Here is a 25,286-nt window from a genome sequence, read left to right as displayed (position 1 = left end):
TGAGGGAAACTAGAAAGGGAATCGGTTGGAAACCGGAAGCGCCTACATATATATATGAGAGTCTTGTGTCCCTTTGAGTGGGCTTAGAAGAGAGACTGAGTGAGTGAGGAGGGGGCGTGGCTTTCCGAACGCCGTTGTCCAATCAGAGCGCGGCGCGAGGCGGAGGGCGGCTGCTGATTGGCTGCCGGCCCAGTTGGAATCGGTTGGAAACCGGAAGTGTCTATATGTGTGATAGCGAGTGAGCGAGGAGGGGGCGGGGCTTTCCGAACGCTGACGCCGACGCCGCCCAATCAGAGCGCGGCGCGAGGAGGAGGGCGGCTCCTGATTGGATGGCGGCCCGGGTCAGCGCCTCCCCTATGACCCCGAGCTCTGAGAGAGAGAGAGACGGAGAGACAGAGAAGAGAAAGGAAGGAAGGAAGGAAGGAAAGAAGGAGGCGGCAGCGGCTTCTTCTTGTTCTCTGTTTCCCTTCGGTCTTTCTCCCTCTAAGCGGCTGGAGGGCAGCGGCGGCCTCGGCTCCTCCTCCTCCTCCTCCTCTTCTTCGGGGCCTGAGAGAGGAAAGGTTGAAAAGAGGAAGACAGGCAGGTAACGGCCAAGGCGGGGCGGGGCGGGGCGGGGGCGGGGCTTATGGGGCCCCGCCCCCAATCGGAGCAGCCCTGGACTCCCCTGGAATCCCAACCCGCTTTGAGAGCGCTTGGGCTGCCTTGGCTCACTGCTGGGGATCCTGGGAAGTGTAGTTTTTCCTGGAAGGGCAGGGCAGCCCTCCCGAAGCAGCCCCAGAAACAGACAAACAAAGTGATGCTTCTTCCAGCTGCAAAGAGGAGATGGAGAGGAAGCCTGCCCGAAGGAGGACGGCCAAGGGCCTGGGAACCGTGCCTTCTGATGGGGAGAGACATAGGGAGCTATAGCCCTCTTTAAGTAGTTGAAGGGAGGGAGCGAGCTTGTTTTCTGCTGCTCCAGAGAATAGGATATAGAGAGCGATGGATTCAAGCTCCATGGAAAGAGATTCCAGCTCAACATTAGGAGGACCTTCCTGAGAGTAAGGGCTGTTTGACAGTGGAAGACACTCCTTCCTGGCAGCGTAGCGGAGTCTCCCTCCTTGGAGGCCTTTAAACAGAGGCTGGATGGCCATCTCTCAATGGGGATGCTTTGACTGAGAGCTCCTGCATGGCAGGATGGGGTTGGACTGGGTCAGGGCCCTTCTTGGGGTCTCTTCCAGCTCCAAACCTGCTTCTGAGGCTGTGGACTTGGGCCCCATACAGAAAGGCCCAAATAAAGCTGCTTGGGGTCACTCTGGAGGTATGCTGTTTAAATGGCACACGCATCTTAAGAGGCCAGAAGCTGTGCTATAGCTACACTCCAATCCTTAGGACTGGATCATGGCTTTGGCGCAGCTTCTGGCCTCTTAGGACACATGCATCATTTAAACAGCATACCTCCAAAGTGACCCCAAGCAGCTTTATTTTGGCCTGTCTGTATGGGGCCTTAGACTCATAGAGTTGGAAGAGACCTTAAGGGCTCCCCATTCTGCCATGCAGGAAATCACAATCAAAGAGTAGGTGTATCTTGAGATGTAGCCAACCTAGCGTTTGGTAATGTGGCGGAAAGCATGAGAGGATACTTTGTAGGGCCACTTTATTGTAGTGTTTGGGAGATTTGGGCAGAATGCAGAGCCTTTTCTTTATCCTGGAGAACTGGAATGAGGATGAGGTAAAGTAATGGAGCTGGGAAATAGAACTGAATCATCATGCCTTCAGAACAAGGTTTGGAAGTAGCGCAGATAAGCGGAGATGAGCCTCTTTCTTACGGTTAACCCCCAAAACCTGGAGGTTTATGAGATTTTGAGGAAAACTAAGTACATAGAGATAAACTTTCAATGTGGGATTTGAAACTGAAGTCTCGTCTGATCATTTCTGCAGGCTTGGACTATGGAGCGCAGTTTGGCGCAGGAAATACAGAAGGTATGAAGAGCTATGGAGATTGCCCCCGCTTCCTCCAGGTTTCAAATGTTGTGAAAGGTGTGGCGCTTCGCAGCTTTCGTCCCTAGAGAAGAAGCAGGACATACCTTTTCAGATGGGACTGTTACACAAGGTAATTCTTTTTTGTTACCTTTAAGATCAGGTATTCTCAAGGATGTGTAGTTGAAGAAGGAACGCAGCGTGCAGTTATAGGTCTCTTTTCACTTGAGACGACACTTTCCTGATTCGTTGTGTTCAGTTAAACTGCATGCGCGAAGTGACAATCACAGTCTAGCACAAGGGTTCCCTGTTCTTTTTCTACCAAGGTTTTTAAAAAGAGAACATTTTGTCCAGGTTGCTGCTGTATTTTGCTTTCCTAGTTTTTAAGTAGCTGGTAAGGTACCAGAGAGAGGATCAGCCGTGGCACAATATTTCCAGTTCCTATGTATGAGTGTAAAAGCTGGAAATGAGGAAAGCTGATGGGGGAAACAGTGGAGTTCAGCTCATTTAAAATGTGGTGCTGCAGAAAAGTCCTGGGGCTCTCAAAGACTGCCAGAAATACCTTTAAAGGGGTCCGAGAGCAAATCAAGACAATGGCCTGTTACAGACTGCCAAAATAAAGCTGCTTCGGGTCTCTTTGGAGGTATGCTGTTTAAATGATGCATGCATCGTAAGAATCTGGAAGCTGCACCAAAGCTGCACTCCAGTGCTTAGGAATGGAGTGTGGCTTTGGCACAACCTCCGGACTCTTAGGACCCATGCATCATTTAAATAGCATACCTCCAAAGAGACCCGAAGCAGCTTTATTTTGGCAGTCTGTAACAGGCCAATATGACTAAATTGCAGCTGTCATACTTTGGTCGTACCATGAGACAAGAGGCTTCACTGGGAAAAAATGATAGACTTCACTGCAGGTGGATCAACTCAGTAAAGCTCTGGGTTTACAAGACAGGTCTCTTAATAGCAGACCTTTTCTGCTGCTCTGAATGGAGATCTCTCGTTCATATGGTCATTGTAAGTCAAAGCCAACTTGACAGCACATAACAACAACGTAATTATTGCCCATCTTCACCTTTGTGGGACACTTAACTTTGGGCCTGAACAGACAGGCCAAAATAAAGCTGCTTTGGGTCTCTTTGCAGGTGGGCTGTTTAAATGATGCATGCGTCCCTAAGAGGCCAGAAGCCACGCCAAAGCCATGATCCAGTCCTAAGGACCGGAGTGCAGCTTTGGTGCCGCTTCTGGCCTCTTAAGATGCGTGTGTCATTTAAACATCATACCTCCAAAGAGACCCAAAGCAGGTTTATTTTGGCCTGTCTATTCAGGCCTTATAACTCTTTGATTTGGCCTTCATATTAATCCCTGTGTTTGCATACATCGCATTCAAATGCTTTCATCCTCTGCAGCATTATTTCCTTCATCCTTTATATTTGAGTATTAGTATAATGGGTGTTTAGACAGTTTAGTTTATCATAAAGATATCATCCTAGTAGCTGTCACTGTTTTGAAGTAGATTTATATCCAAATACATGGTGATGTGAGATAATTAATTCCTTCTTCAAGGAGTTTGTACTCTGAATCTAGATGTGAGGAAGGGAACAGCAGATGGAAGGAAAGCTGTGGTGTAAAGTGGAGATACTCTTCCAACTTGGGTCTGGACCATTTTTTTAAAAATCCTGTATGTAGGAGAACATAGAAATACAAACCTTTACAAATTTGCTATAGAAAGGCCAGTGCAACACAGTAGTAAATTTCAGAGGAAAAGCAGATCACCCTTTTTTAAACTTGTGTCACAAAGAGTGAAAGTCCATACAGTAATACGTTTCTAGACTGCAAGTGCCATAATTCCTTGTTATTGACTGTGATGGCTCAGGTTGAAGGCATTTCTCGACCCAAAATGTTTAGAGGGCCAGAGCTGCCACTAGATTTAAAGCTAATGATTCCATGGCTTGGTGTATAGGCTGTTCTGGATGAGGGATAGAGGGACAGAGCCCTCCCTCCACGGCCAACTGTCATCGTCCAGCCTGGAGGGAGTGGGTAGGGGCTAATTTTGTATTGCAGTTTTTATTGTACACCGCTATGATCATTGTGGAATAGCGGTCTATAAATAAAACATATTATTATTATTATTATTATTATTATTATTAGATGTTAGCTGAGAGTTAGGATCTGAAAGCACTCCAAATCTTCCTTCCTTACAGAACAGAATATGACCATCCTCCCTCATACTGGTTTCCTTCTTAGACTGTATCCCTAGAATCTTTTTCTTATAGCATTTATACTATTGAACTGTGGATTCCAGTAAGGCAGTACACTTCAAGTGCTTTAAATCCAGAAGTTCCAGTTTTAAGTTGAAAAAGCTGACAGCAGTGCTTGTTTTCTTTTAATCTTGCAGGATCCATATACTCCTACACAATTCAAACCAAGAAATTTAATCTTCAGATTAGAGTGTTGGACTAAGTTTGAGAACTCAGTTGTTTTGTTTTTTTTTGGTGACTTTGGACCAGCCACCCCCTTTCAACCAAACATACTTTGTATATTATGTTAAACTGGTAAGGGAAAGCTCAGAGCCATGTCAACTGCCTTCACCTCCCAGATGGAAGAGTGTGATGAAGTTTAATAAACAAGATGAGAGGTAAAGAAACTATCCTGTACCAACTGCAAACCTTGTTCTGCTTGTTATTCCAGGCTCATGCTGCTGCAGAAGAAGTGTATGCATTTTGAATCCAAAATAAAAGTCAAGAGGTGAAGATATAATGAAAGAACCCTGTATACAGGTGACATTCTGAATTCTCAGCTTGTAATGACTGCTATACTGGTTTATGAGTTTTGTTATGCAGATTCTGATAGTAGGTTATAGTTATTGGCTGTTGTCTGGCAAACTGTCCAGTATGATAGAGGAATGTTGCTAGGTGCAGTTTGGAATAGTTTTTTCTCTGTGCATGTTGCCAGGTTGACCTAAAGGATTTGGATGTTCGCCTTGGATTGGGCACCCTAAATTTTATGATCATTTTATGACATGATGTGTATGCAGTTTTTGCAAGCAGCTCTTGCAGTCTTATCACATGCGCATTTTCTTAGAAGTAAATTCTTACGAATTTCATTGATTCAAAATACATAAATGCTTTGTGGCCTAGGTATACAAAGGGACTCCATTGTCATATGCATTTTTTATACATGTAAAAAAATCTTTAGGAACCAAGGTAAATAAGATAAGACAATGAAACTATGGCCGAAAACAGATGGCGATAAAGCGGCGGCTTAACGCCGCCCCTTTGAGTGCCAGATCAGGGCCACAGCAACCACATGCTGCAGCCTTGATCCAGCATTTTTCCGGCAGAAAGCCACTCCCTTTTGCACTGGGAAAAAGGCACCTTTGCCACTAAGGTGCCTTTATTTGCATTTCGGCAGCATATGACATCTAAATGCCGTGCCGTCACAATGCTGCCCACCGTCTGGGTGCGTTGGTGGTGTGATGCCAGCTTGGGGGCAGAGTCAGAAGGGCATGTGGACACCACACCTCCAAACCACCGGGAAGCCGGCATATATTGCCAATGTGTTTAGCCCTTATAACTAGGAAAATCCATTACGATGGATTTACTTTTAAGTGAGTGTCATTTTTGTTCATTAGTTTGTGTTTGCTGCTTACAGTGGCCTAGTTTGGACAGTACAGATCTCTACTTAGTAAGCTAAGAGATGCAGAAAGCTAGTGTTCATCATGCTTACACTAATCTTTCCACCCTCTCTTGTAATAATAGTGAAGTTAATCAATTACTCGATCTCCTTTTTTTGTCTGAACTGGCAAACTGTGGTTAGTGGAGATGGAACAAACCAGCAAGCTAAGTCATAGTGTGAAGGTGATTTAGGATACCAGCATGTTCTCATACTGTTGATTGAAGTTTCCTGATTCTAATGTAATGAGCAACTGCTTTACTGAAGACTTTCTGGTTACTTGTGGTTTGCTGAGGGGGTAAAGAGTGGCATGACTACAGGACATCCAGGTTAATCTCTTGTGCATATCTTTGCTTATTAAACTTAGTTATATTACTGAACTGAATGATTGGGTGCTGATCTCTGATGTTAAATATGCTCTGAAGTGTGGGTACAATAATAAATATTTTGGATAGGTATTGAGCTCTGCAGATGCTGTTGTAATGAAAGAGCCAGTGTTTTTGTTCATTGAGGCTCAGCATGGTTTCGCGGAGCTCTTGGTATTGAAAGAATTTGTAAATAGGTTGCTGGCAAAAGATTCCCAAGGTAAACAATGAAGGGTAGAACGTATTGGCCTTAATGTTGTTCATAATTTGACTGAAATTAGTTTTATGTAAAATGTTGGATGTTTTTAGTGGCGTTATTTATGTTTAAAACCAAGAGGGCAAGTGTATTTAGATGTTTGTGCTGTGATATTATGACATTTTGGTCTTTTAGAAGAATTGTAGAGTTGACTAGATGAGGCTGAGAGGGAGCAACATACACAAATGAAATGTTAGGAATGCAAGTATTGAGTACCTACCGGTATTTCCCAGACGGAAGTTAAATTCTGTTTACTAACATTTTGCTCAGTGTTTTAATGCAGTTGCTTTCTGAATGTAAAGGCACAAGTGCCATTCAGTATTCCATAGCAACGCTAATCACAGCGTTCTCATATTTTTCAATCCCCATCTTGTCTTTAGCTAAAATGGTTGAGGGAGCAATCTAAAGTCTGTGGCTGAAAAATGCTGTTTGACTAGGATGGAAAGTACAGCAATGCTACATTTACATTTAAGGGCTCTAGAACATATTTATAGTTACAAATAGGCTGCTATTTACTTGGATTATTTTGTAGCATAGTCTGTTTTGTTGTCCAAAAAGAAACACGTTTATTGCTCCCCACAAGCAGTTCAAGGCATATAAAGATTCCTTGGTAGGTTATATTTTAATTATCAGTATATTTATGTAGCTCATTGAATTATGTGAATAAAACAAAAGGGAAATATAGCTGTGCAGAAGCAGCAAGACATTTGGGAAAGGTCATTGGTTCAATATCTGGCATCTGGAAATAGTGCAAAAAGATCCTTGCCTGAAATTAGGAGGAGCTGTTGCCAGCTAGACATAATTGTCCAAAATGCTGATGCGGCACAATTTTATTGACAGAGTTGGTTAAAAGGTCTATGAAGAGTTACAGGAAACATGCACTGTGAGGAGCTTAAGCACATCTTATGGTATACGTTTGTTTCATTTGCCAAACCTTAATGCTATCAGTGATAGACAATCATTGTTCCAAATACTTCTTGCTGTAGAATAAGCAAAGGAAAAGCTTTTCTTTTACCTGAGAGAAATAACAGGCTAGAGAAGCAGAGTAATTCACATGCAAGGGTAAAAATGTTCTTGTTCCCAATAACCACCATCCAGATTAAAGTGTTGTTGGGGCTCAGCATTATTGCTAAAGGATTATGGGGAACATAGGCCTGTTACAGACTGCCAAAATAAAGCTGCTTTGGGTCTCTTTGGAGGTATGCTATTTAAATGATGCATGCATCCTAAGAGTCCGGAGGTCGAGCCAAAGCCACACTCCATTCCTAAGCACTGGAGTACAGCTTTGGTGCAGCTTCCGAATTCTTCGGATGCATGCATCATTTAAACAGCATACCTCCAAAGAGACCCGAAGCAGCTTTATTTTGGCAGTCTGTAACAGGCCATTGTGTCCCGAAAACAATGCTGTTGAGAGATCTAGCTTGGATATTTAGAGAGGTTTCCAATACAGGGAGCTCCCACTTTTCAGTGCCTTGCTATATATGTGTGTGTGTGTGTGTGTGTGTGTGTGTGTGTGTGTGTGTGTATAATAAACACATATACATACAAAATATATAAAAAACATTCTGCTCTTTTGTCAGTTCTTCATACCTATGAGTCTCACTTGGGACCACTCACACACATGCACACAGGCCCAAGGCTTGCCTATTGGAATAGGGGCCCCCTCCGTGAATTAATCTAACTTGTCTTTGTAATTTGCGAGCATGGATAGAGCAGACTTGCACCAGTTACTCTTCCTATGGAGGTTTGCTTTGGACTCCTTGCATGTGTGCACATGCACTGCATGCAAAGTGAGCTGGGGAGTGGAGGGCGTCAAGCTGACTACACACATGCAAGCAGTCTAAAGCAAGCCTCCAGATTATTATGAGTTGTGGTCATATTGTTGTAGGATATACCAGATGGGCCATTGTTCATCGGCAATCTGCAGGTAGAGAACATATTTAGAAGTTAGAGATGTCAAGGTACAAGCACTGTTGGAGGTGAGGGGAGGAGAATTAAGGTCTAGGTCTGTTAATGTTTTGTTTTCTCCTCTTCCTTGATGTTTGATGATCCTTTCCTCCATCATGACTTTTACCAAACTGAATAATGTAAACATCTTTGTAAGCCCTTCCTCCCGAATTCTGTTACTGTTGGTGTGCACACTTGGTGTCATAATGCTTGCTGTCTGTGTGATATTTATGATTGAATTAACTTTTTTTTCTCAGTTTGGTTTAGCAAGACTTCAGTCTTCATTTCAAGAAGGGACTGCTTGCTTGGCATGTGAACAGGATTATGTATAATGAAGATGGAAAACAAAGCTTACAAAAACTGACCTCTACCTATAAGGTATTTTTTCCCTATTTGATGGAACACATTAGTCTCCTTTCTTAGATAATGTTATTTGCCTCTTATTCAGAGTTGTAAAAGTGGAGGACATTCAGAACCTACTTATTCAGTGGTTCTTTCAAAGCTACTGTGGGCCATAAATGTCCTGCTGATTGAGGGAAATCATAAAAAAAGAACACTTTGCTGATATTTTTCAGGCTCTATTTGCATGATAAAAACTGCATTCTAGTTATTGAGCTACAAAAACAGTTTTTCTGGGAGAACTTTAAAAAGCTTTAAATATTAAATGTTGCTAGCAGCCAGTGGGTCCTTCCTAGCTGTCATTGCCCTGGATATGGATAACCACACTTAGACCTTAAATGACTAGTTCTGGTTTTCTTTCAGTTACATTTATTTAAAAACATCTGATTTTTTAAAATCACTTTTTGCAAAGATATGTTTTTTTTCCTACTTGTGTTTAAAGGGAAGGAGCCAGCCCCTCCCTGCCTTCTTCCATATATGTGTAAGATGTGGGAAGAAAAGCTGCCAGTACTTTGATAAGATTCAAAGGCATGCATTACACATGTTAAAAAAAGGTGAAACACAAGGTGGTGTGATTGGTTGGATATTCTGACTGGCATTGGTGACATATGCAAGCATAACTGAAAGTTAGGGGCTTTTTTGGTTGCTGTGCAGGGAGGAATTCGCAACCTCTGTGATGCAATAGTTAGAAGCCCTGCAGGACTCACCTTCCTCCTGTTAGCCATCCCCTCCACTGCCATTACTGGTCTGAGGAGAGTATTGGAGTAGCATCTGGCTGTATCCCTATAGCCAGACCCAGAATGGCAAAGGCATTTTCCAGGACCTCCCAAGAGTCTTCTCAAGGTCTTGGAGGATTATGTTGTTCAACTGCATATAGGGACATAGCTAGATGCTTCTCTCAGTGACCTCTGCTCTCCACCAGCTCCTAAATGACCCTGAAGGTCATGTAGAAGGAGCATGAGTCCTACAAGGCAGGAGAGGGGAGATGTCTTGTTCTACTTGGGCAGAATTTTACAGCACATCTCCTGATGTAGGATCTCAGCCTTTGATTTATAATACTAGTAATCTAACTGTTTTCAAGTAGCATGGAGATCAATAGCGCTGTCCAGGCGTGTAGGACTATAACACACATCAGCCCCAACACAGCCCAATGCGCCTGGGGTTGTTGGATTTTTAGCCCAACGTATTTGGGCCCCAGTTTGGGGAACAGAGATACATGGTGTTACATCACATTTGAAATACTTTTGGTCTCTGACATGTTGGAATGTCTTTGCTAACTTTCTTAATCTGCTGTTTCTGATAATACCGGAATGTTTTACTAGTGACTTTCCACATCCTTTCCCCACTGCATGCTTTTCTGCTTAAAACATTCCTCCCTCGACACCTGCATTGAGCTTGGAATAGTATCTCTTAAATTGAGGAATATCTCTGTTTTAGTGTTGTATTTTATTCTAAACTCTTTCTTACACAGAATGGGAAGTTTGAGGCAACTGTTTGAAACACTCCATTATTGCTGCAGTGTGGCCTTGGTGCTCTAGGGACAGAATCCATCTGTTTTGAGCCTTATTAATAATAGGAGATAAGCGTAAATATGATGTTCCTGTACAGAATTGGTGTGAACTGAGTCATGTTTGGGATCCAAAAACCTTTCACATGTTGTTGCTGTTGCTTTGAAGGTCCTTTAGCCTTCACAGCTGGCTTTTGGGGGATCAGTGGGGTATGAGAAACATGGGTAGAAATCATTCCTTGCAGCTGTATGGATCAATTTCTTCTATTTACAGTTCTAGTAGGTGGTCAAGGAGTTGTTCTTTCTTGCTTTTTTCTCCCTCCTCTTTCTAATTTGTATTTTATCAGTTTAAGGTGACCTGTGAGACTTCATGATCCTTCTTTAGGAGGCAGATTCTGGAACGATGTTACATCACCACTGCCGGAGGAACCCTGAGCTACAGGAAGAATTGCAGATTCAGGCTGCGGTGGCTGCTGGGGATGTGCATACTGTCCGCAAGATGTTAGAGCAGGGCTATTCTCCAAATGGTCGAGATGCCAATGGTTGGACCTTGCTTCACTTCTCAGCTGCAAGAGGGAAAGAAAGATGCGTTCGTGTATTCCTCGAACATGGAGGTTAGTTAACTTAAAGGGAATTTATGGTTCTCTAAACACGCATGAAAGGAATTTTTTGCTTCAGTCCTTCTCTTTGAATTTTTTTGTCTTTTATTGTGGTAATGTCTCTTTTTGAAATTGGCTCCAGAAAATCATCTGGTAAACTGGGAATTCAGTTTCTCTTCTTCAAAGCCTTCAAAATAAAACACATTAGAGCAGCCACATTGTGTAGTTGCAGAGTCCACCGCAAGGTGTCAACCTTCTATTAAGTGTTTCTGAGTGTACAAATCAGGAACAACTGATTTCAGAATTCTTCATTACAAAAGCTGTAGTATTCTTTGTTTGCCAGCCTCTTTTGTATGAGCCATGAATTAGTGGTAGAAAGCATATTTGCTGTTATTAATTTTCTGGTGAAAAAATGGGTTTCCTAACAGTTGTGAAACCTGACTAAGAAGAATTACCAAGTAGCAAAGATTTTGTAGTTTTTGCCTAATATTTGCAAATCCCAAAGTTGTGTGTGTGAGAGAGAGAATCCTTGGCCCCATACAGACAGGCCAAAATAAAGCTGCTTCGGGTCACTTTGGAGGTATGCTGTTTAAATGATGAATGCGTCCTAAGAGTCCGGAAGCTCCTCCAAAGCTGCGCTCCAGTCCTTAGGACTAAATTGTGGCTGTGGCGTAGCTTCCGGACTCTTAGGACACATATATCATTTAAACAGCATACCTCCAAAGTGACCCGAAGCAGCTTTATTTTGGCCTGTCTGTATGGGGCCCTTGTTTCTTTGCACAGAAACCACTGCTTCTGTGCATAAAAGTGACTTTTGTGTGTGTGCTGCAAAGAAAATTACTTTTGTATGTGTGTACACAGGAACACACTTCAATAGCAAATAAAGAGATTTAACCTTACACGGTTTTCCCCATACGGGGGGGGGGGGGGGGTTTCCAAAACGGACCCCCCGCATATAGGAAGGGGCCACTGTAGTCGAATATTTACATCCATACTATAAATACATAGACATTTTTACATCATACTGTGTTGTACAAAGTGAACTGGAACAGCTGCGGCATGTAAAGCTGGGGCAATTGCAAATTAATAAATGGTTTGGGCTGGGAGAGACTGTATCTGAAAATATTAAAACTCTGAGGAGAAATTCCTAAGTAGTCACTTCATGGAAATCAGTATTGAAGCAAGAGTTATTCGCAAGAACAAGCTCCAAATGAACTATGTAAAATGTATATACCACACAGACACCAATTGGTAACTGCTGTTGATAAATCTAGCAGAAGGAATGATACTTAGTTTGGGAATATTTTTGCATTTTGCATGCTTGCAAGAAGAAATAACTGCATCTCTCTTGGATTTGGTATATTATGGGAAGTGCTCCATCAACATGTAGTTTGTTCCACTAACATGTTAACAGGGTATTTAATGAACAAAATATACTTTCAGCCTGTTAGAGAGAAAAAAAAAGGTATGCATGTATGAATTTTTAGGTATACAGGAGTTTTAGTTTCAACAAGTGAAGCCCTCATGCAGCTGTAACAGTGCAAATCCTTTTTAAAATATCCTATAGCACTGGTTCTCAAACTGGAGCAGGGCCCTGATGGGGTGCAATAGTTACCCAAGGTTGGTGCAAGGCTTGGAGGCCCTAAGTCACCCACTCCTCCTCCCAAACTTTTTCTGTCCTGGCGGGGAAGAGAAAGGTGAGGGATGCACTTGGAGCAGCTACCTCTGCCTGAAGGAGAAGGAGAACAGGGAAACTCACTGGATCATGGCCCCTGGCAGGGTCCAACCTGAGCTGTCACTTTCTCTTCCCCCACCCATCCCATTACTGCTCTGGTTCTTGGGATGAGATACTGCTGCGTGAATAGATTCATGAATATACATGAACGTGTGAACAAAAAATGCACATCAAACAAAATATTTTTACTGCTAGGAGTGTGACATTCTATAGATGTAAAGAGTGTTATGAAGGTACAGAGTCTGAGAACCACTGACCTATAGCAAATGAGATCTGATTTTTAAAATCTTATTTGAGCTGAATTTGACCAGAAGATGGCAGTGCAGTTTTGGCAGACCAGTTGGAGAGCTTCAAAAATTTTGCTTGCAGTTGTAAATTCTGATGTCTAATATTTTTCCGCTGTTTTCTGCACATGCAAGTATCAGTAGCTTATATGTAGTGATATGTCAAAGTGCCCACTGTCTAGATTCACCCTGACATCTGTGAAAGAACCATGAGTAATGTGAACTTGAAGACTTTCACAACTGGCATCCATAGTTTTTTGTGGGTTTTCTGGGCTGTGTGGCCATGTTCTGGAAGAGTTTACTCCAGATGTTTTGACAGTATCTGTGGCTGGCATCTTGTGGCAAAACATCAGGAATAAACCCTTCCAGAACTTGGCCACATAGCCCGAAAAACCCACAAAAAAACCTTGAGTATTGTAATGCACAGGAGCTCTGGGTCATGCACTTCAATCACATTGGATTGTGTTCAGACACAATATTCCACTGTAGCTGCTGATGACAAATCACTAGTGTTGAGGAAAACTGCATTTCAACTTTCAAACACCTTAATCAGGTTGCAGGTCCTGCAGCGAAAATATATATTCCTAATAGGATTGTAGTAGTTTTGCGAGCTGTTATACTGGCTATTAGCATTCAGTTGCTGTCTATGTAATTTGCTGGAAATAGCTGGGTTTAAATAGATTAATATCGGTACCTTCCAATGATTACTGTGTAACTTTGTGGGATTATTTATTAAGGGAAGCAATTTTAATGCTTTTTTTAAACAGCGGAGGTTCTTTGGTCTGAGAACTGTTTGGTTTAACAGAGCAGGTTAGTTTTGTCAGTCATGTTTCTCTAATGTTTTGTAGCTCTGTTAGATGGCTGGACAAAAAAGTAAGATTTGCGTCAGAAGCTTCACAGAGCAAGAACCATGAATACTGTATGTGAGAACTTAATTTCAGGGGGACCGGAACTGCAGCAAGAATGTTAAGGAACAGATAGGAGATCATTAGTCTCTGCTTTACCTTTATTGATAGGTGCAAATTGTGATGCTAGTTCAAAAACGTCATGGCCATGTTTACTGTCTGCTACAAAAAGACATTTTTTGGATGTATTTATGAAACCGACAGGTGTCTGTACTATTTTGTCACCCTCCCTTGTTCCTCCTAGAGGACAAATTTTACACTGTGGTTCCCTTGTATTATGCATTGCCTTATATAGTGATATTATACATTGACAGGCTGTTCTGCCATATAAATGATCACACTGGAATTTCTCTTTACCAGCACAAATCTGGCAATTTTATAATTTTATGCTGCAGTTGCAAGCTTCTTACGGATTGTGTCTGCAGATAACATCAGTGCAAATGTTCAGTATTGGGTGGCAGGCACCATGTCAGTTGAGTATGAGCAAAGGCCTTCTTGGGAAAGCAGTTTATATACGTATAATATAGAGGTATGTTGGAAGAATAGTAAATGTGTACATCTGGCAGCTGTTTTAAAGCTCTGAATCCAGATTTTCACTGGGGATGGGGGAGAGACCTGCACTATCATTTGCTTGTTGGAATTTTGATATTTTGCCATATCTTCTTTCTTCATAATTGGATGTTTACATTCTTTCAAAATCTTAACATTTTGTGAAATGGCAAACCCAGATTATTTTCGTTTTATAGAAAACAGTTTTTATCGAGATGATCTGAAATAACATATAGCTTACATGCTTTGGAAATGCTGCAGACCACAGAGAACTTTCTTTACCTTATACAGTATTACACCCCCCAAAACAAGCTCATCTTGCCAGACCACAATACATCCGCATCTTGGGCCAGCAGATGTTGCAACACATGCTTCTCTTTAAGACCAAGAAGCACAAGGGAAAACAAAACACTGAAAGAAGCATGAAATTTTAGAGCTGAAGGGACTGGGGTAGGTAGAAATACCTTAAGCAGTTGGATGCAGGGTGCGCTATGGATGTCAAGAAACTTGACTGTGTGACCAATCTGTATGTTTTATATATTCCCTTTTTAAACTTGGTTTTGAAGCAAAATGTAGTCACAGGATGAATTGACTTGAAAGCATAACTGATGTCTAGAGTTCAAAGCATTAGTTACTAAATTATTTTCTCACAAACCAAATCAAATCTTCGTAAATCTCTTTTAGTTTGAAGTGTTTCCTGCAGAAGAATTTTTTGGTTTGCACATTGCTTGGAATGTTGAAACACAAGGTATCATTTCACACATTTAAGACGTTTCTCAGCTATGCATTAAATATGCATTGAGAGGGAAATGATTTAAAATACTATCGATGCCCAAAGAGAAATATTTTTGTCTGTTTTTAACTTACGTTTAGATTGCTCAGTAAAGTGACAGTTATTATTGTATTGAAACTTTGTAAGAGATCTCAGAGGTGTTCTTAACAGAGTTCCTAGTTAAATAGTCAGTCCAAAGGGGAAAGGTCACTTGCCCCTAATGTATGTCAAATACTGTATGTTAGATTTTTTTTTAAGTTACATATTAAATAATTAGTTATCTGGTCTTATGCAAGATTGTTGGATAAATATTTGCTGCCACCCTTTCAGCATTTTTAGCAGTGTATCATAATACTGTTTTCTTTTTAACTGCTTTAATGATGGCTAACTCCTTGCACTTTTTTCCAAAACCTCAGCTGATCCTACAGTGAAAGACTTAATTGGTGGCTTCACTGCTCTACATTATGCAGCCATGCACGGTCGGGCCCGGATTGCGCGCTTAATGCTGGAATCGGACTACCGCGTCGATATCATTAATGCAAAGAGCAACGATGGCTGGACTCCCCTGCATGTGGCAGCTCATTATGGCAGAGACTCATTTGTCCGACTCTTGCTGGAGTTCAAAGCCGAAGTTGATCCCCTCAGTGACAAAGGTACTACACCACTTCAGCTGGCCATTATCCGTGAAAGGTCCAGCTGTGTCAAAATCCTCCTAGATCATAATGCCAATATTGACATTCAAAATGGCTTCCTGTTACGCTATGCTGTGATCAAAAGCAATCACTCTTATTGCCGGATGTTCCTTCAGAGAGGAGCGGACACAAACCTGGGGCGCTTGGAGGATGGACAGACACCATTGCACTTATCTGCTCTTAGGGATGATGTGCTCTGTGCACAGATGTTATACAATTATGGTGCAGACACTAATACAAGGAACTATGAAGGACAGACTCCACTGGCGGTTTCAATAAGTATTTCTGGAAGTAGCCGACCTTGTTTGGATTTCCTACAAGAAGTAACAAGTATGTATACTCAGTCTTAACTCAGACATCTTCAGTGTTTTGTGTGGGTGGGTGGGGGGTATTTATAATATGTTGGGTACAATTCAGACTTCCCATGAGCATACTGTTCACAAGACACTATGAAAGAGGAAGGGGAGCACATCTGCTGGATCTGAGGCATAAATCAATTCCTATTCCCAAGTAGAGTAAACCCATTGCATCAATGGGAACTTGGTAAATTGACACTTAATGCAAGTTTCAGTAATTCATTGAGTCATCACTAGTTGAAACTGACAAATGGGTTTATTCCTGAGTGTCTTCTACAAACAGAACCAACAATTCTCTTGACAGTGGCATCTTTTGATCCAGTTCACCAAGTTTCTTTTTTACCTAGTTTTTTCATGATTGATTAAGAAAGCTGATAGATTTAACACTTTAATTTAATAAAAGTTAATAAACATATGTTTCTTTTGAACTATTTGGTTGACAAACCTTTTGATTCAGCACAAACAGCACTATAATACTTTATTGTTTTATCACTTCTAACTACACAGACTGGTTATTTTGTTCTCCTCTTTAGATCTCTTCCTATATAATTTCTAAAACAATAAAAGTATCCTGATACCACAGTAGTAAAAAAAAATGGCAAGGAAATTACTATTAACTTACTTGGCAGATAACCCTGTTGTTTCTAATTTTTCCTCTGTTATTGAACTGGTATGGTTGATCTCAGTAAAGTTAAAAATACTAAGGTGAAATATAAGATACATCGAGTAATGTAGAACCAAGTTGTACTCTACACACTTCCATGTCACCAACCACTGAAGTTGTCAGCCGCAATCGCAGGTAAAACATCAGGAATAAATTCCTCCAGAATGCAGCCACACAGCCCGAAAAACCCACAGAAAGCTATGGAATCAACTTGTTTGGAAACAAGGTTATATTTCATCATTTAGGTTTTGATACAGTGAACACTGCACCATTGGCATGCTGTAATAAGCCATGGATGTGTACAACACCAGGCTCCCATCCCATCTCTAGGCATAGTTGACTTATAGGTATGACTACATATGATTTACATATGATTTACACAGTAGAAACAGTCCAGGAGCAAGTCATTGATTGTAGATTTGAGGGCAGGGAACTGTCAAATTAATTATTTGTAAGCTGTTCTTGGAGCCCTTTTGGTTAAAGGGTGGAGTATACATTTATATCCTGTCTTTCCCCCCAAAAGGCTGAGATTCAAGATGGCTAGACTGTTGCTCCAATAAACAGATAGGTTGGGAGGGGTTTTACTAAAGAGAACTTGGATAAATGGATGCTGGGTCAGTTTATTAAATACATATGTATTTAAATTATTAAACCTTCTGTTTCCTTTGACATTCCAGATGTGTTATTTTTTTAGAAAACCAGGTATGACAACATTGGTGTAGTGCCAAACTCTGCTGTAGCGTTAAATGAATGAGCCTCAGGCTTCTGTGTTCTCCTTTTTCCTCTCATATCTTCCCTGATTTTTCCTTTCATATCATGCTATAGTTTTTAATTGCATCTGAGTTAGAGAAACTGTGAGGTCATTCCGCCACCATCTTCATTTAGTCTCTTCAAAATGAAACATCCCTCATCATAGTTTTCTACTACAGAAATATACAGGGAACAATCTTGTCCGTTTAGATTTTGTGTTTGCATTTTAAATTCCAACTTTAGTTTATTCTTTGATTTTAATCGTTAAACAGCTTATTAAATCCCTGTAATTGGTGACCATTTTCTGAACCTTCTTAAAATGCATGAAACATTTTAATAACTTTTTACCCCTCTATAAAGGCTGGGGGTTTAATTTCTGGCTTAACTTCTGTTTAAACTTAACATATTTAGCATAAACTGCTTTCCTTAGCACTCTTGCATCTGACAGTTTACCGTTTCCTTGTTCTTCACTTCTACATTCAAAAGTGCTGTCTCAATTTTTCTTGGGGTTTTGTTTTTTTTTTTGCTTGTATCATTGCTGGAATTATTATTGTGATCATTCCTAGTATTTCCTCTGTCTTCTTGCCAGAGACTCTAATATGTTTTACCTAGAAAAGGCATTTTGAGTGTGAAGCCCTTTCCTGTGCTTTCCAGTTTCCTCTTATTTCCCTGTTTTTTCTTCCCTTACAGATTGATCTTTGTTACAAAGTTTTAAAAGTAGTTTTTGTTATCAGTTACCTACTCAAACTACTTGCTATTGCTACCTTGATTTCCTTTCCATTTTCCATGTTTTTGGAAGCAATTAATAATTTATTTAGGACTTGGAAGCATTTTCAGTTTCAGTTTGAAGCAACCGTGCCCTTTCTCTTAAGGTTTTAGAATCATTTGATTTGTTGGAGTTTTTGGGAGGCTTCTTAAGGCAGTGTCTTCAAACAACGTTCTCCTTTGAAACATGTTTTCCTAAGTTTTCTTTTCATTTGCTGAACTTGCTTCAACTACATTCTCGGCAGAGTTTTTCTTTCGACTTTTGCCTCACCTCTAGCTATAGTTGAACTGTCTTTCTGTTCAGAACCCTTCTCCGTGTTTTGTTTTAAGCTAGTTGCAGATGCTGGCGAAACATCAGAAACAAACTCTTCTAGAACAGGGCCACATAGCCCGAAAAACCCACAAAAACTATGGATGCCGGCCATGAAAGCCTTCGACTTCACATAATTTAAGTGCTCCATCCAGCCTCTACAATGCCAGAGAAGCATTGGTTGTGTCTTTTAGCAAGTGCACTGAACCATTTCCAGCTTTTTGATTATGAAAAGTCAAGGTGCAACTTCCAATTTTTGTTTAAGGGAGTGGCTTATAGTAACACTTCCTTAAGTGAAAATGTTCAACTCGTGGGATGGTTTTTCAGTCTGTGTGAAACAGAGTCCCAACATGAAGAGTCGGTCTTCACATTCGACAGCAACAGTAGTGGCGTTCCATTTTATAAGATCAGAAAGTTGGTATCTTGTCAGCTGTGTTTGTGAGCTGATTTTGACAGGTTGGCCACTGATAGTACCTGTTCGTGATGCTTTCTTGTGGCAGAAGTAAGAAATTATGTGTTAACATAACATTATAGCATCCATAATGGCCCATGCAAAGGGCAAACCCTTTTTCTTGAGGACGTTCCCAGTGATTGTGTTAGGTCTACTTTTAAATCTGGATACTTCAATTAGTTTACTTCATAAGTATAACCATAGAGACCTTGTTGAATTATTGTGTAGGGAGATGGTTACAGTACATGTTGTATTGATCACAGTAGTGCCTGTGTTAAATAACTCAAAGGGATCTGTGGATTTAAAACACAATTTAAAGAACTCTTGAGCTCTGCCTTTCCTTAAACACCTACGACTAAAAGAATCCTAACTTTCTTTGCTAATGTTTAGCTCTGCGGCTTTTGCTGCTGCGGTAGTCTGAATCCTTTGAAATGGAGAACGTCATGAAATGTAATTCTGTGGTCAATTGCTAGATGTACCTGCAACTGTAAGGAAACTGTATCCTCAGCGTCTTTCGTATGTGTGGGAAAATATTCCATCCCTTAATTTGGAAATTTAAAATCCTTCTAAAAGAGTCAGTTACAACTCCAACTGCAATCGGCTGCATAACTCAGTTTTTTGTTGAGTCAAGACTATTTTGGATATGAATCTGTAGATTTTTTATGGGACAAGTATTACTGAATCAACAAATACTTTAGACTCCTCCTGAAATACCAGCGTTCCTTTTTTTTAGTTTGCATATATTCAAAGGCCAGGTTTTAAAAAAACCACGTAGCCCACCCTCTTCTCATAAAAGCCTTTTATGTATGTTGGAGATGGATCAGACGCCTTGGAATAGTGACAAGTGGGGTGGACTTTTATGTTTGTTGGAGATGGATCAGATGCCTTCAGAAGTGACATACCAGCTTCTCTTGGGCACAGAAAACGGGCAGCTAAGCTTTCAATGTGTTATGTAGTATCTTAGGGTGGGTGACTGTTAGTCAAAGCAAACTCTCTAGCTATCATATTCCACCCACATTTTCAAAGCATGCAGGTTTGCCTGAAGAACATAACTGGGCTTTTTGTTCCAGTTGGTTCTTTGATATCTCTGCAATGTTTTGTGTGTTTATCCCCTGACAATCCTTTATCCCCCCCTCAACCAACCCAAAGTGCCCTGTTTCAAGGAGGTGAAGTTTGGCCCCCTCCAGGTTTAGCAACCTAGTATAAAAGTTAAGTGGCAGGTATACCAAGCCGTAACATTTGCTTTACTCTTTGCTGTTATAAGGAATTTTATTGCAATACAGTCACCAAACAATTATAATCATTAAATTAAATAGATATAATTATTAAATGTTTTATTATTACATTAAATACATATTATTTAACAAGATGAGACGATTACAGAGAACATAGAGAGCTAGGCTGAGTTGTTCAAAAGGCAAAGCAAAATGAAATGTCGATAAAAAATATGGTTTGTGGGAAATGTTATTTCGGGAATTTTGACTTTAGGTCTGACCATTTCCATTATAACTTGCACATTTTTAGTGCTGGGTTTAGAATGGAGTTGGAATTTTGTTCCAATTGTGTACAAGTGTCTGACACTTTATAAGGCAGGAATCCCCAACCTTTTGTGCTCATGGGTACCAACTGCTAACTCCTGCCCCACAAAAAGATAAAGTACACATCCTTAATTGTTTAAACATGAAGTCTTTTTCTCCAAGAGTTGTCAGCCATCCATGCACAGACATGTACACCATTTTTATACACATCTTCTCTATTTGAGCATGCACTTCATTATCACAGTCCAGGACATCGTACATTCTTCTGAATCGACACTCCTCTCCCTCTTCCTAATCACATACCAAGTGATGGAGAGAATAGTTTTCAGCGGCCCATTAAAAAAGTATTGGTTTTTGGAATATTTTGGATTTGGGAATTCCAGATAAGGAAGGCCTTAACCTATAGATGATTTATGATATAAAGACTGTTGATGCTTAAAGTTTAAATAAAGCTTTTAAACTGCTGGCTGCATGAAACCAATAGACGGCTCCTGGGAGTACTTTTTTATTTTGAAACCAAGCTTACTAATGAAAGGCTCTCTTAAATATGATGCTTCAGAAATGTTCTAGCATTGGGAACAGACAGGGAAGAGTTGATGGAATTGATTTGGATGCCGTTGTGTTTCTGGAGGGAAGGTCCTGGCTTGAGAAAACCTTTAATTGTCTTTTCTAATCTGGTTTTTATCCAGGCCCAAAGATCCTTTCCCAGCTTGGCAAAAGCTTTGCACTTTTTACTTCTTAATCATTAAGCAGAACTTGATTCATCACCTTTTTTTATTCGCCTGGCTTTTGCCAAATTACTAATAACATTTCCCATTTGCCAAATGAAGGTTCAGTGATGTTGGTCTATAATCCTTGCCCCCTCCCTTTTTCATTCAGATGCAATCAAGAATGAGTAAGTGCTGTGGACACCAAGAGCCAATAGATGTGGCAACTGGTGCTTAACACTGGAAATGCCCATTATTAGCACATTCCCAGGAAATGCTCTTCAGCTTATCAGGGGAAAATGTCAAGACGCTTAATAATCAGCTCCTCAGGAATTCTGCCTTAAGTGTGGATTGACTTTGGAATGCTTATTGTGTTCTGATGGATTCCAAAACAAGACGGTTGTGTGGCATTTTTTCCCTATAGTTTATAGTGAGTGTACAACTTGTGGTGTTCAGTTTTGACGGTCCCAGGCAAATGTCGTGACTGGTTTGAAAATACAAAGATACTTTGTTGAGCATTGTCTTAATTGTGATTATTAGGATTCGGTGGTGGTAAATTCGAAGCATAAGAAAATGCACATCTGTGTTTGAATGTTCATAAACCTCTATATGAGTTGTCAATCTTCAGACGTGAATGCAAAAACTGCACCAGGTCCTAGGCATACTCTGCAATGTATATATGTAATACCATACACTGCTGTTTGAAAGCAAAGGTTCATAAGCTAAGGTGCAGTTATACTTTGACTTATGTCATGTTGCAGTTAGTTTAAATTGTATTTTTGAAGTGTGGAACAGACCAACTCGGTGGTGAAGAGCATAGTGAGTGAATACAGATCTTGCCCACTTCGCTCACTGGCATCCCCACTTAAAAGGCTGTCAGATTGTGGGACTGGGAAGGATCTGCTTAATTGCTTGACATAAACAGCTTAACAGAAAATTGTCATTTTCCCCACTAAGTCTAAACAATTAGCTGTTCCATTTCATTGCGGTGGGCAGGGGGCCTTGTGCTTGTCTGTTTCAGCTCTGCTTATTTGATCATGACCTCTCAATGATATATTAATCCTTTTGTCTCCTTTTAGGGCAGCCCCGGAACTTGCAAGATCTATGCCGAATTAAAATCCGTCAGTGTATAGGCCTTCAAAACCTCAAACTACTTGACGAACTACCAATTGCCAAGGTCATGAAAGACTACTTAAAACACAAATTCGATGATATCTGACATTTTGCGAAACGTCTGGACAATAAGCAAGATTAGTTTATATTCCAGATACCTTTCAAAGGCTGGTCACCTTGCACAATGTATATCCTATGCAATTTCTGATTTTTTGTTTTCTTTCCCGAGAAGTCAGAAGGCAGGTATACAATTCCTTGAGGGGAGGAGGTGTTTTATACCAAATGCTAGAAGGTCTTTTTGAAATTATAATTTCTTGGTCCACGTTTACAAGATTTAAACTTTCTTAACAACCCCACAGTTGCGGATTTTGGTGTCCTTTTTTCCTGTTTTGTTTTGGTTTTTTTCCAATACAGGGGGAATTTGGGTTTGTTCTTAAAGCATCACTTTTGAAAACTTAAACGTTGCAGCTTTAGAATGAAGAAGGGAAGGAGCGTCACTTGTTCGAAGGAAGCCTTCCCTCATGCCCAGGTAGCATGTGTGATACTGTGAGATGGCTAGATGAATCCTAAACAAACAAAAAGTGGGGGAGTTGTGGGAGCAATCCACCAGGTGCTATTGTTGGGTTCTTCTGTTGGTGAGACATCCCAGACAAGCTCCTCTGAATAGCAACAGTGCTTGGTGGATTAATCCACTAGTACTGCTCCCATACCAAGGACCAATATGGACAGGAGTCCCAGCAATTCATTGGATTCCACATGGTCACAATTTTCTCCCCGTCCAGAGTTTTTCTCAGAATCATGGCTCAGGCTTGTAACTAGGATGTCAGTGTTTCCTATAGACATGGCACCTCATTGAAAACATTGCCACCTTCATTCTTTTTCGTTACCTAAAAAAAATACATGTTTGATCGTTTCCATAATTATTGTAGTTTGAATGTCCATATGTCTTTTCCTTCCTCTGATGCCAGTATGCAGACTGCTGTTTGTAATTTAGTTTTACACTGCTCAGATGCCTCTGTGGTCTCTGTGTATTTTCTTTCCTATAAAAGCATTAACAGAAAACAAATCTAATTTCCAAACCAGTGCATCCTGTTTCCCATATAGTGCCTCATGTGCAATATTTTTTTCACTTTATGTTTCCTCCATCACACATGTGATTTTCACACATTCCTGCCCCTGGCTCAATGTGATATTTGTTACTGTTGGGATTGCTGCTTTATTGCTGTTGCTTTTGTTTCCCCTTTCAAAATATCAAAAAGATCTAATTCAAATGTCTTGGGACTTTGGGACTTCTGTTTTCCTATGCAAGAGGCCAATTTGTGGTGCAAAGACCAGAATCTGAGTTGGCAGTTTGTTCTGAATCTTTTTTAAAGGGGCTTCATGGTATTGCTCTTCTGTCATGTTTTCAGCCTGCTTGATACTGAACAGAACCTGGGCTGATCCAAGATCCTGTTTAGCTAATATGGGCCATGTGAAAATGGCTCACATCTCAAAATACTACCAAATGTGAATTGTGTGTATATGTACTCGCTTCACCCATAGGCAGATTTGTGCAAAACTGAAATTTGCCGTTCATAGACTTGAATATGAACCCTGTGTGTACAGTTCACATTTCTTGGTGTTTTGAAGTATAAAGGGTTGGCCATAAGCATGACAAAACTAGCATCAGTGCTGTCTTCTTTTTTTGCCTCTGAGAATTCGATATGCAATTTGATCAAGATGTTCTCATGGCCAAGAAAATCATCACCTGATCCCAAATCTAACTTTGCAGAAGCCCAGTTTGTACTTATTTTTCCACTTGAAGCTGGTACACGGTGAATTATAACAATGGCTACCACGGACATTTTAGATAAAGGATGTGACAGAAGTTGAAAGTATCATAGGAGTGGCTCTCTGGAGGTTGCCCTCCATATATCTTAGTGAGCAAATCAAGTTGGAGAACACTGTTGGCATTCCTTTGTTAATATTTCACCAGTTCTCAAGCACATCCCAGTCAATCTTTCTTGAAGGGGGTACAGGAGATAAATAACTGAGGGTCAGTTCTGCTGCTTATTCAGTAGGTCAGGAGAGCAGCAATACTGTCTTTTCATAGGCATTGTTTCTGTTGGCTGACAAATGGATTGCAAAGAACTGCAATAGCCAGGGATGAGTGACTTCTGTTTGACGCTGGGTTTTGTATAAGCAAGCAACAGGATGGTGTGTCAGCATAAAATAACAGATGAGTGGCATTTTCCCCATGCACACTTCTATATGCATCCATTTTTACTTCACTAGTGGCCAAAGCAAAATATGTTGTTTGCTGAAAAATAGTGGAATGGCCAGGTAACCCATCTTTCCCCACAACTGGAGCCACAGGAAGGCCATATGTGCTTTATTTAATATGCTGGAATAACTGCTAGGGTTTTGCAAGGCTAAAGTGACGTCCCTGAGCAAAAAGCTAAGTTCTGATCTAGGAAATGTTTGAAAAGACCTCCAGTAGTTTATCTCTCCTGATTTTTAGGTTCTTTGATATCTAAAGCCGCCAGAAAAGAGGATTGTTAGCCATGCTTAAGTGTGGTGCATTGACACAATGGAGTTGCAGGTCTGAAACAGTTTGGTTGATTTCTTTTGTTTTAAAAAAAGCGATAGTACATTCTTAACAAACTAGTCTGACTCTACTAGTTCAGGGATCCATTGTAAAGTGAATTTAACTTTGTCTTGCTGCTGTGACTTCAAAAAATATATAAATGTCTTGCTGATTACAAAAGTGCTATTTAATGACATGTATAATTCCATTTATTTATTTCTTTGAGGTTTTGTTTTTATGTCCCCCCAGTGCTTTTAATCATCAGTCCACTTGTACGAAGTCAATCTTTTGTCATAAAACTAAAATCCCTTAAACAACTTATTTTTGGACCATTCCTTCCAGTAAAGCTGTATCGGCGGGTTCAAGACAATAAGAGGAAGGGAAAGCCTTGGGTTCTAGTTCTATAAACCAATTAAGCACTTGAGCGG

At 40.6% G+C, this 25,286-nt stretch overlaps 1 protein-coding gene across 2 annotated transcripts; it reads left to right on the top strand.

Annotated features, from left to right (window-relative positions):
* Nucleotides 1–377: 377 nt before the first annotated feature.
* Nucleotides 378–23,358, top strand: LOC149307435 (ankyrin repeat and SOCS box protein 7). Of its 2 annotated transcripts, XM_089539165.1 has the most exons (7): nt 378–583; nt 1,918–2,089; nt 4,645–4,733; nt 8,454–8,574; nt 10,488–10,716; nt 15,363–15,968; nt 22,259–23,358. In XM_089539165.1, exons 4-7 carry the CDS (start codon nt 8,521–8,523, stop codon nt 22,396–22,398), a joined length of 1,029 nt encoding a protein of 342 aa, XP_089395291.1. In that variant the 5' UTR covers nt 378–583; nt 1,918–2,089; nt 4,645–4,733; nt 8,454–8,520; the 3' UTR covers nt 22,399–23,358. The 2 variants fall into 2 exon arrangements, with proteins under 2 accessions (XP_089395291.1, XP_089395293.1); XM_089539167.1 differs by lacking the exons at nt 378–583; nt 1,918–2,089; nt 4,645–4,733 and having other exon boundaries at nt 8,485–8,574; nt 10,450–10,716.
* Nucleotides 23,359–25,286: the final 1,928 nt, after the last annotated feature.

Source organism: Sceloporus occidentalis, unplaced genomic scaffold, assembly GCF_023333645.1.
Source record: "Sceloporus occidentalis isolate IW3139 unplaced genomic scaffold, rSceOcc1.0.p SCAF_9, whole genome shotgun sequence".
In the NCBI taxonomy this organism is placed as follows: domain Eukaryota; kingdom Metazoa; phylum Chordata; class Lepidosauria; order Squamata; family Phrynosomatidae; genus Sceloporus; species Sceloporus occidentalis.
This window is presented reverse-complemented; position numbering and strand designations above follow the sequence as displayed.